The following is a 12,630-nucleotide window of genomic DNA, read 5'->3' on the forward strand; positions in this document are numbered from 1 at the left end:
CTCTAGAGTGAGTCCAGAAAAATGCCAGCCCATAGCCCATCCCCATAGATCTTAAGGGCAGAGCTCCATAGAGTCATACGGTCCAGTGCCCTCATTTGTAGATGAGGAAAAATAGACACAAATGATTTTCCAAATCTATATAACTGATAAATGTCTTAGGTGAGATCTGAACCCAGGTTTTCTTGCTTGCAAGTCCAGTCCTTTATAGAGTATTCCATGGTGCTACAGAGAGGGAGGCACTCAGAGGATTCTCATTAGGGGAACTGGCTTTCTTGGGATTTGGGCAAGTTTAATGAGACATTGTCACCTTAGAACCTTTTCTTCTAAAGAGAATTCATTACCTCCATCAGAAGGTGGGGGAATCAGTACCCCAGAGATGCCAGTGGAAACCAGTCCTAGGGGCCACAATATGGCAGAAGAAACACAAGCTCATTGAATAATAAGAATGCAGTTATCCCTTCCATATCACCACTTTGCTCATTGCGGTTTTAATATATTGTAGATCGGCATAAGAAATTAAATGGGAATTTTGAGGGGTTTTGTGGATGCCATAGATGACATTTGAAGGCCAGAGATGACGGTAAAAGTTTAGAACTCAGAAATGCATAAAATATATAGTATTGTATATAACAAAATATTTTATCTTTTAATTCTATAATAATTCCTTCTTCTTTGGTATGAAAAGGAGAGCCAAACAATTTTAGGCAGATTTTCTAGATTATGGGGTGTCATGCCCCTAATAATGTAGAAGTAATAATTGTATGTATTTTAAATTTTAAGGGACTTTAGAGTCATCTAGTCTACTCTCCTACTTTTACAGAATTAAATAAGGTCACGCAATAGTGTAAGAGACAGCGCTGGGATTTGAACTCAGGTTCCCTGACTCTAAATCTACCTTTCTTCCTACTGATCCATGCACTGAGCATAGGATGCAGAGCTGGAAGGGACCTTAGACCTCATCTAATCTGATTTAACTACATCAGTTTTATAGTGAAGTGATTCAGGATCTTAGGGGAAGAGTCTTCTAAGACGATTTATTTCCAATCCCTTCATTTCACAGAAGAGAAAAGTGTGACTCAAAAGAGTTAAAGTGGTTTGTCTTAGAGTCTTTGTCTCTAAGTCAAAGGTAATAAGGGATAAGAGTCAATATTTGAACATAGATTCCCTGACTCCAAATCTAGCCCTCTTTCTTATTATACTATGGCCAGGCTAACAAGTAAGAGAACTAAATGTCAGATCTGGATCTGTCCCTAACTTTCATGGCAAGTCACGTTTCTTCCTTGAGCCTCAGTTTCCTTTTCTGTAATATGAGGAGTTTGGACTCTAAGGCTCTTTTCATCTCTACTATTCCATGACTCTGAGTGTGGGGTATTTGCTCATGTTCAGGGCTTCAGAGTTCTCAATTCAATGGGAAAACCAGCTGCCAATGGAGTGATGGACAACACTTGGGGCTTATTCTAAGTCATCAAGAGAGAAAGGAAAGGCACAGATCCTGTCTGCCATCAGCTGCTTCCCAGAATGCCCTGCTGAGCTTGCAGCCGCCAAAGCTGATTTTTTAATTTATCAAGAATGGGCATATTTTCATCACTCTCCCTCCCATTTTTTTTAACCTGCCCCCAGCGCACAGTGCTGCCATGGCAACTGTGATTAGCATCCCAGGATTTTATTAAATGTTCAGTGTGGCTTTGTTTGCTAATTGCCAATTGAGAGGTGCTTTTTACTTTCCTTCTTTCTCTGAACCACACACAAAGAGGAAAATAAACCTCTAATCTCCAGCAGCCGAGGGCCTGTCCTGTGACTTGGTGATCAGAGAAAAAAGAGGACTATTTGGTGGTTTCCCATAAGACACTTCTGTGTCCATAGGCATGTTTCTGATAAAGGGCCTGAAGTCTTTTCTCCAATATGTACCCTGGGCCACCACTCGGGACCTTTGTAGGGTCTGGGCCTTTCCTGACTCCCTGTGAGTTTTGCAATTGTAATTTCTCCAATTGGGGCATTAAACAGGAGGAAAAAAAATTAACAGTTTTCTTAAGTAGTTTTTTTATCCCATTATGTCAGAGCTGGCAGGGACCTTGCCTTAGAGATAAGCTAGTTTAATCTGATCATGTTAGAGGGTCAAGGAAACCTTGGCCCAAGGAGTGGCAACATGATCTAGTGAAAAGGGCTCTGGATTGGAAGAGAAAGACCCGTCTTTCAATTATGCTGGCCCATATCTTTGTTGCATAAACTCAGATGCATCATTTTCTGGCTCTGGGTCCATTTCCTTCTTTGTCAAAATTAGGGGGTTGAAATAGGTGGTCTCAAAGACCCTATCCAGCCCTAAATACCATGATCTATTATTATCTTGGAGGTGAAATGACCTGCTCAATCATGAAGCTGACTAGTGACAGGTCAGAGATTCAAATCTGGATCTCATCTTCCAGATATATTCAGTTAAATTCAATATACATTTATTTTGCCCTGTGCCTTTAAAGAAAGCACTAGATTGGGAGTCAAAGAGGGGACAGTTAGAGATACAGGAGATAAAACTTAGACTTGGGGTCAGAAAAGATCAGAGTTCAAATCCAGCCTTGGACACTAGTTGTATGAATTTGGGGCAAATTATTTAATCTCCTCCTCAGCTTCCACAAGTATAAAACGGGGATGTTGATAGCACTAATTTCTTAAGAGTTATTTTGAAGACAAAAGGAGATAATTGTATTTCATATAGCACGGTGCTTGGCACACAGTAGGCACTTAATAAATGTTTTTTTCCTTCTTTCTTCTAAGATATTACTGTCATGGGAACCAGAATGGCTTCCCATTGTCTATTATATTAAGTCCAAATTCTTCATAGTCTAGGCCTTTCATATCTGATCTCACATTCTTTCCAATCTCATCTCTCTTTTCCTCAACTTATACCATAGGCTGAAACTATCTGGCTGTCTCACTGCCATATTCCTCTCTATCTTTGTGCCCATGATTTCTCCTGCTTGGAATACCACATTTCCCTCTCCCCTCCATTCCTTTAAGACCCTGTTAAAATAGAGCCTCTTCTAAGCAGCAGTCTTTGACCTTAGCAATCTCTTTTTCCCCCCTCATTTTCTATAGTCCTTTTTGTCACCCTCAACTGTCCCGTCCTACATCATTTTATTTTATTTTCTTTCATGACCCAACTCCAGAGTACTACCACAAGTTTATTACATGTTTCTCACTTTCATGAATTCTGTGGTCTGGACAAACAGGGCAAGATCTGTTCTTCACAAATTTCTATCTTTCTCATGCCTAGAATGCATTCACTTCTCATCTTTGTCTCTTAGAATTCTTAGCCTCCTTCAAAACTCAGCTCCAATGGCACCTCTTCCATGAGCTCTTTCCGGTAGCCCTGATTATTTCCCACTTCCCATTTCCTGGGATATTTCTAATTATACCCACGGTAGTTTCTTCATTAGAATATGTTACTTGAAGACAAGTACTGTTTCATTTTTGCAATTTAGCTCAGTGCCTAGCACATATTAAGCATTTAGGTTTGTTGGCTGACTGTCTTGGGTATGAGCTGTTTTCCCACCTGGACTGTAACCTTCTTAAGGGTAAGGACGGTGTCCGATGTGGTTTTCAAGGGACTCTGTAGAAACTCAGAAATGCTTGCAGTAGAACTTGTGCGGAAAGACTAAATTTGATGTGAACTCTTAGACAATCTTTAATAGTTCGCTTTGTCTCTCTTTTTGGTTCTCAGACCTCTCCCAAGCCTTTCTCCCTAGAATTTAATATTCTCAGTACATTGAGATTCTTCTGCCTGCAATACACACACACACACACACAAAAGCTTGAGTTGTAGAGTTGTCTCTACAAGTCCAAGCCCAGGAGCAGCGTGGCAGAAAAGGACCCCAAACCCACCAAGGCTCCCTATTCCTTTTACTTCTCACTCCATGAGCAGGTTCTCTAGAGGAATTCTTGGAAGGCTGAGATCACAGAGAGTGTCTCCTTGGGGACCTCCCATGGGTGTGTAGGAACAGAGGGGTGGTGAGTGGGAGGGGGTAAGGCTGAGTTAGCTCTGTCTGTGCAAAACCCTTCAGCAGAGCCAAGACCTCAGGGGAAAGTGGGCCAGCCAAACACCAGAAACATCCTGGCAGGAAGCCCCAAATTCAACAATATCACTGGCCAAGGGAAGCCTGATGACTCTGAGGTTTGACAAAAGGTCACTTACACACCCATATAACAACACACACACAAATACACATACACCAAAACATCAAATTCTCCTTTCTAACTCCCAATTGGCTAAAAGTAGATCGAAAACCACTCAGATTCTTCCTATGTTAGCTGAGATTTGTAGTGCCTTGTCACCCTTTTCAGCCTTAGCTGTTTGGCAATCTCAGTTATCTGGAACTCAACTGAAACTAAGTAGAGGAGCCAAAATGGCTGCCCAAAATATAGGCAGTAAATAGAAATAACAACAACAACAACAACAACAATAAATGTCAAGATAGTGCTTTAGAGTTTGCATATTACTTTGTATACAATAATTTATTCCAGTTCATTAACAATTCTGTGAGGTATGTATCATAGATATTATTATTCCCATTTTACAGTTGAGGAAACTGGGGTTTAAAGGGCATGCCCATAGTAACAGGGGTGGTGGTATAGTGTGGACTTGAATTGAGGGAAGATTTGAATTTGAATCCTATTTCAGATACTTATTATCTATTTGATCCTGACAAGTCCCTTAATTTCTCTTACTTTGGTTTCCTTATCTATCAAATGACGTATTGGACTTTGTCAGCCCCTAAGTTCCCATCCAACTCTCCAAACCTGGAATAATACCCAGGACGCCTTTATATTCTCAGGACAATCCCATCAGTCCCTATTGGATGTTACTTTATTGTGAGAATCCAACAATCTGGATATCGGTTCAGCCCAGAGCAGATGAAAAACGGAAAGGGAGGACTGACATTGACAGCAAGTAAGGAAAGAGGAGACGTGTCCTCTGTTTCGGAAGGTAGAGAAGGATGTTCCTTACTGGACAAAGATGCTCATCTTTCTAAAAGCCATCGTGAGGGCACTGGAGGCACCAAGGCAAATCTGATCATAAGCTTCAGTCCCCCTTGGACTAGAGATGTCAGATTAACATGAGTTCCAAAGACAACCTTTTAAAGCTCAACGAAGCTTTGATGAGGAGAGATAGGGAGGGATAGTTTTGTTTTCTCTTTGTGACTTTCCTATCACTCTCTCCTATCATACCAGGTAAATGTTCCCCTCTTTCCCTCCTTCCCCTGATTCCTCCCTCTGGGGAGGACCAGTTAACAATTGTCCTTGGAAAGGTAGATCTTCAGGGGATCTTGGAAGTCATTCAGTTCAATCCTTTTCTCTCCCCACCTCCAGTGAAGTGGGGGAGAGATCCTTCAATGAGGATCAAGAGGTTATAATTCTTCATTTCTCTTCTTGATCGTTTCCTAAGATGGAGTCTTACCTCTATTTATTAAAAGTTTATTTGTTTTTCTATTGACTTTTAACCTATCTTGTTCTGCTGCTCACTTGCAGTGGAGGAACACCAGGGAAAAGAGAAAGATGTGTTTTTAACTGTGAGTTGTTTTTTGTTTTGTTTTGTTTTGTTTTTGGCAAGCCAACCACTGACTGGGGGCTCAGAGCTAAATAAAAAAGAGTTATTGATCCATCTAAAAATATTTCTAGTACACAGATTTAAAAAACAAACATACCTAGATTTCTCTAGGCAATGAAAGAGTCAAAGGCTATTAGGGAGAAGACCATGACTAGTTGCGCTGGTATTTTAGGTGAGCCTTATTTTCTTTCCCTTTTCCCAGTCTAGATTTGAGAGTAAAATCCCTCCCAGAGGGGTGGCATTCAGAAAGAGGCTGAAAGAAATTTCAGGGGTCCTCAAACTTTTTAAATAGGGGGCCAGTTCACTGTTCCTCAGGCTGTTGGAGGGCTGGACTATAGTAAAAACAAAAACTTGGTTTTGTGGGCCTTTAAATAAAGAAACTTCATAGCCCTGGGTGAGGGGAATAATCGTCCTCAGCTGCTGCATCTGGCCCACAGGCTGTAGTTTGAGGACCTCTGGAAGAAGTTCCACCCATATCAGGACGGGGTGAAGAAAGAAGGGGTGGCAATCCTGATTACCTAAACAAATCACTGTGCTCCCACATCATAGTACAACCTGGGGGGGGGGAGGGCTCTTTTCTCATGTAGTTTGGACAGTCTATGATTCCTATGAAAATGTGAATAATCCTTGGAAGAAAGTGCCACCTTAACTCCTTTCTCAAAAGACACCTTAATGGAGCTCAGAATAGCTTCTAAAAGCAAGATCCTACAAAAACAGGACACAGGATAGATGCTTAGAGGAAAAAAAAGAAGGCATTGAACATTAGGAGCTTGGAGGAACCTTAGTACATGGAATATTAAAGCCAAGAGGAACCTTGGAAATCATTTAGTTATAGGCCATAGTGGCACTTACAAACTCCCTAGCTAGGCATTAAAGATCCATTATAATTTGACTCTAGCCTTTTCAGGATTATTGGACATTGTTCCCTTTCATGTACTCTATGTTCTAGCCACAACAACTTACTTGCAGCACCTCCTACTTACCCGTCCACCTCTGCTGTGTCTCTGGATAAGCTGTGTCCCATACCTAGGAGAGACCCCTAGAATCCCTTGCTTCCTTCTTGCCTTTCCCGATTTTCCTCCTCAAATAGTCATGCATATATGTATGTGTATTTACATGTTGTATCTTTGCTTCCCTGTCCAGCTTCCCAACCATTGGACAATATCAGTTCCTTGGAGGGCAGAGATTATGCTTAATTAATTAAATGTCCCGAGCACCCAACCCCAATGCTTCCCACAGTAGATAATTATTGAGTTAGCTAGCTCAAGGCCACATAACTATTAAGTGGCAGAGCTCAGAATTTAATCCAGATCTTCTGAATGCTCATGCAGTGTGTCCCACTACACTGCAGGGAAAGGAGGCTGGGAATGGAGGTCAGAAGACGCCAGAGACAGTCCTTTCTGGCTAGACAAGCATATCAAGTCTCTTTCTCATTGAACTGGGGGTCCTCGAAGGCAAGGGTCATGTTGTTTGCCTTTCTTTGTAACCCAATAAAAGCTAGTTGGTGGACAGACTGGCTCCAGCCATTCCAGCTTCTTACCAAGAACAGATGCCGAGGGTGTCTGGACTTTCCTGTCACTTTCATCAAAGTCCCTTCTTTCAGAAATTCCTGCAAAGAACAATCTGATGTCAGTACCTGGCTCCAGGTAATCAGCCACTTGGTCCCCATTTTGTTCCATTTCTGTGCCAGAACACTTGTCAAGCAAGAGCAGGGGAGCAAACCTTTCTCCCAGATTAGTCATATCTCATTGCCCAGAGGAATGGGGCAGGGATGAGGAACTGAGGCTCCAGAAATGTGACATGAGCTGTCCAAGGTCCCACAGGTGGTTGAGCAGGAGAGAATCAGGTGCACAGAGCCAGGTCCTCTGACTTCAGATCCAGCACTCTTTCTGCTCACCCCTACTGAGTTCTAATTAAGCCAAAGCGTGGATTTGATTTAAGAAAAAGGCTCAGAAAAAAGAATAAATGCTAGTTCCAAATATAACCCTGCCAGCACCACCTTCTATTTTCTCTCTCAGCTTCTTTTCCTTAATTGGCAATAATATGGAAATGGCATTGTTTATGGTTGTTTGTCAATAGGGTTTTGTGTTCATTATTCATAATATTAAAACCAGGTGGATTTCTTTCCCTTAAAAATAAACCAATTTTTTTATACTTATGAGCAGCTCTCAGGAGACCTCTTTTTTCTTTTGGTCAGGGACTTTCCATAGAGTTGGTTTTTTTTTTTTTGGGGGGGGTGGAGAATGTTCTCCTTCTTTCCCTGCTAAAACCAATTGATTTTCTCTTCTTCAAGAGGAGGGGTGCCTCTTCTGAACTCTGAGACAAAAACACACATCGACTCCTTTAAAAGTGGAGCACTGTTCACAGGGCATGGATGCTTCTTCCTATGGAAACATGACGCATGACCATGGGTACCAACCCTGACCCTGGGGAATAAGACAAGCCACCAGCCCAGGCCCTTTGCCCTCAGCTTCTGGCCCTGGGCCAGGTAGAACAAGAGGTCCTGGCCTCTCCCTCCTTCCCAGGCCCAGAGCCCAGCCTAGCCTGGACCAGTAAACACCACCTGTAGCCAGGCTGGGCTGAGGTCTCACCCTCCACTGATCCAAAATAAAACTGGCCCCCAAACAATGGCCTTATCAGGGGCCTCACCCACTGTGCTTACCCTTCCTGGCTGGAGGAGGTTGTTCTGGCCTCTGACGCTGTGCTCAATGTGGACCAACTTCTGGAGGTTTTCCTGAGGGCGAGACAGGAGTAGAGGCTTTAAATGGATCAGAGAGATTAGGAGAAGCCTGATATTTTTCATTTCCTCATTTTTTTAATCCATGTATGTACCCAGTCAACACTTATTGAGAACCTGCAAGTATTCCGTGCACAATTAGGGAGAAAGAGATGGTTAAGACATGGTCCCTGCCCTTGTGGAGATCACAGTCTGGGGGAGGATAAGACTTGTACATAATTAAGCATAATACAATTAAGAAGATAACTAATAACCTGAGGGAACTGTAAGCACAGTTCTGCGGAAGAAGAGGTAGAGAAATTACTTTCAGCTTGAAGAAATCTGAGGTTTCTCTGAGGAGATGCTATTTGAATTAGAATAGGATTTTCCCAGACAGAGATAGGGGTAGAGCAAGGAGGGTTTTTCCATGTATAAGTAATAGTATGGCTGCTAGAAAAGGATTGGGGAGGGATTGGTGAATTGGTCTTACCCTCCAAATAGGATCAATTCAGGCCTGACAACCAACCAGAGAGATTGTGTGGGATGGAGAGACTACTCAGATATGGAGCATCAACGGTGGCAAGAGCTGACAGATGAGTAGGCAAGAGATAGAGAGCTGTGCTATCTGGCCTATTCTTCCAAAAATCTGAAACCCAGTTTCCTGGCCAAAAGGCCATGGAAATCAGTATCCATTAAGAGCTCACAATACATAGAAAAAGAGAAAGATATTGTTACACAGAGAAAGATAAAGATGGGGTACAGAGACAAAGACAGAACTAGAATGAGGACAGGAAAGAATAGATGTAGAAACAGAAAAATGTATAGGAATCCTGATATAGATATCTATCTCTACAGATATGAGAGATACAGAGAAAGGGAGAGAATAAGACATAGAGAGGGCAAGAGAAACCTACAGATTCTTTGTCAAATATTTACTAATGTTGAGAATTAGAACTTGCTTATTTGTATGCTGTTTGACTTCAGCTAGGTCATTTGGCCTGACTGGCCCTCAGAATTGTCATTTGTAAAATGAAATAGTTGTACTAAATTGTCTCAAAGACTTCTAGTTCTAAATCATATTAATCTAAATTCCCAATAAGTACTATGTTAGCCACTTGGGTAGATACAAAATTTAGATTAAACATGGTTCTTGCTCTTATGAAACTTATGGTCTAATAGAGAAATGAAGTACAGAAACTGGTGACTATCATAATATTATGTGGTCAGGACATTAAATACTATTTCAGGTATGAGGGAGGATGTCAGTAATAACAGCATATAGCATAAGATTTGGGCTTTAAAGAAAAAAAATCAAGGTTTTGTGGAAAGAAAACTGGGTTTGGAACAAGAGGATTTAGGTTCATATATCCTAGGTCTAGTACCCAGGTACCAGATTAGATAATCCCTTAATTTCTCTGGGCCTCTGTGTTCTCTCTACAATATGAATGTTGGCCAAGATCTCTTTCAGCTCTAAATATACCTTATGATCCCATGTGAGAGAAAGGCCATTCCATGTGTAGGAAACATCTTGAACAAAGGCCCAGAGATAGGAAAGTATAGGGCATATTTAGGGAACAGTCTAATTCAGTTGGGATATAGACTATAGAGAGAGCAATATGAGACAAAGCTGGAAAGATAGGGTGCTGCTAAATTAACAAGGACTTTGTATGTCAGGGAAAGAAGCATGAACTTTATTAGGTGGGTAGTAGGGAGCCACTGAAGACTTTTGAGCAGAGGAATGGCAATAACCAGATCAATGCAGAAACAAAGGTTATTTAAGAAGTGCTCTCAAAGGTGTGTGTGTGTTGGAATGGAGAGAGTGGATGCAGTAACTCCTGTTTATTGTAAAGTCCAGAAAACCGGTACTGAGGATGGTGACAATGAGAATTGTCCATATTAATAAGGTAGCAACGAGAAGAAAGAAAAATGGATTCATATGAAAGATGAGATTGAGGGGGAACTCCAAGACTATAAATTAATTGCAAAGAAGCTAATTTGTATTGGTAGAGGGAGTTTGCTCATCTAGGAGTTCATTTTATCCAAAAAAAAAATTGCTTAGAAAAGGCAGAAGGGAATGACACCAAGGGAACAAGTAAAATCCTTAGCTTGTGTGAAAAGAAAGGTGAGGAGAAAGGGTGAGTGACCATGTTTGAGAAGTTCTGAGAAATGGAGGATGGAATCTGGAGAGAGCAAGCAGTAAGACAGGTATGGCAACATTTGGATAGTGGAAAGAAGGAAGAAAGCCCCTTAGAGGCCCATGGAATTATTATTGGGTAAGGAACTATAATGTAAAACAGAAGGAAAGGCTTATCAGAATTGACAGAAAGTCACCGGGTAAGGTTGCCCCAGTGATAAAACATGGTGCCATCATGAGTCCCTACAAGTTCTCTGCCAAGTCCAATTTCTTAAGGAAACCAGGAGGCTGAAGGGAGAGCCCAAGAGTTGTGAGTAATGGGCTCCTCCTCCTACCCCTTGGCCATTGAAGCATTCCACATGTGGATTTGATTTCTTTTCTTCCCTCTTCCATTCTGTCTCCCTCCTTCTCTGTCCCCCTCAGCCTTGCTCCTCCCATCCCCTGCCTTCCCAATCTCCCCTGCTTTGGAAGCCAACATAAAGGGAAGAGGGATTCCATAACTCAAGAAGCTACTTAAGAGCTTGGTTAATAGGACACAGATGCACCAGGCCCAGAGACATGAGCACAGAGTAATGCTGGGTTGGTGGCAAAGACATTTTAAAGTGTCCTTCTCTAGGAAGCACCAAGCTTGTGTCTCTGCTGAAGACAGGCGAGAGTGGTCAGTGCTTCTCGGAAGAGCTCCCCATGTAATGCAATTGATATTTTCCAGAGCCCCTTCACAGCCTTTCTCTCATTTGATCCTCCTGAGAGTCTTTTACAGGTAAGAACTGAGGCTCAGAGATGGTCTGCATTTATGGCACAAATAGATCCTGAACTCAGGTTCCTGACTCCAGCTTCAATGATTTTTCTGTTAAACCATTGCGCCAACTTTGCTTTACCGAGGGAGTAATTAGTGAGAGACATTTCAGAGGATATGGAGGGAAAAGGTGATATCAGAATGGAAAGGTAGATGGGATGCATAACTTGGAACCATGTGAGTGCCCTGCACATTTTGGCAGCATCTTCACACATACATACACCTCTCCTCTCTCTCTCCGTCTCTCTCTCTGACTCTCTGTCTCTCTCTGACTCTCTGTCTCTGTCTCTGTCTCTGTCTCTGTTTCTCTTTCTTTCCCCCATCCCTCCCTCCCTCCTTTCTCACACTCACACATACACGTAAAAAGAGCTGACAGGGTGTCCCAAAAGTCTTAATGTGGCTATAAGCTTTAATGATTCTAAGAGTACAAGTATTACAAATTTACAAAACCTCTATCATTTGAAAGTTTAAGTATATATATGTATATATATTTCTTTTGTATTTATCTAGTTAGGAGAATTTTGAATAATATATATATGTACATATATGTGTGTGTATATATATATTTGCTGAGGCAATTGGGGTTAAGTGACTTGCCCAGGGTCACACATCTAGGAAGTGTTAAGTGTCTGAGGTCAAATCTGAACTCAGATCCTCCTGACTTCAAGGCTGGTATTCTATCCACTGCACCAAGTAGCTGCCCCTATGCTTTTAATTTTTCATAAGACAAAAATGTGTGTCATTACACATTGTGTATGGAACAGCTTTTGGATGATACTTTCTCATATCAGTGGCTTGGGGGAGGAGGAGGTCCTCTTACAGACCTCTTTACTTGGGATCTTACCACAACAATAAAAGCTTCACTTTTTGGAGGATCTTAATGTCAAAATTCTATATTCAATCCTTTCAGGCAATGAGCAGCGGCTGAATAAAGTTTTAGCAAAATTTGAAAACCAACTAGTACAGTGTATAGCACAAAAAGTGAAGTTATACTGTATTTTGATAAGAAACACGATAATATGTAAAATTTAAATCATTGACCTTTTAATTTTTTTGGTAAGTTTGTAGCATGTATATTTCCGAAATTATTAATACTCAAAACTGCACCAATACTTTTGGGACACCCTGGCTTACAAAGTGTTTTATAGGAACATTATCCCTCATTTAATATTCAGAGGGTTGCTAGGATGCCCTATAAGATGGGGGCTGATGTTACTGAGGGGAAGGAGACTTGGAAAGGCTATGTCTAAAGTCCATCAGCTAGAACGTATTCTGAAGCATAATTCTCAGTAAAGCTAGAAGAGACCAACTGCCTCATTTACAGATAAGGAAACTGAGGCTCAGGAAGGTGAATCCATTTGCCAGAGATCACATAAGCATGAGAC

At 41.5% G+C, this 12,630-nt stretch overlaps 1 protein-coding gene across 1 annotated transcript in view; it reads right to left on the reverse strand.

Annotated features, from left to right (window-relative positions):
* The window catches only part of FGD5 (FYVE, RhoGEF and PH domain containing 5), a 178,231-nt gene that overhangs the window by 14,872 nt on the left and 150,729 nt on the right, over positions 1–12,630 (reverse strand). Inside the window, exons 11-12 of the mRNA XM_051982882.1 lie at positions 8,262–8,333; positions 7,140–7,208 (exon numbers count right to left, since the gene is read on the reverse strand). Coding sequence (XP_051838842.1) covers positions 7,140–7,208; positions 8,262–8,333 — 141 coding nt within the window. The remainder of the gene's footprint in view (positions 1–7,139; positions 7,209–8,261; positions 8,334–12,630) is intronic.

Source organism: Antechinus flavipes, chromosome 1 (assembly GCF_016432865.1).
Source record: "Antechinus flavipes isolate AdamAnt ecotype Samford, QLD, Australia chromosome 1, AdamAnt_v2, whole genome shotgun sequence".
In the NCBI taxonomy this organism is placed as follows: domain Eukaryota; kingdom Metazoa; phylum Chordata; class Mammalia; order Dasyuromorphia; family Dasyuridae; genus Antechinus; species Antechinus flavipes.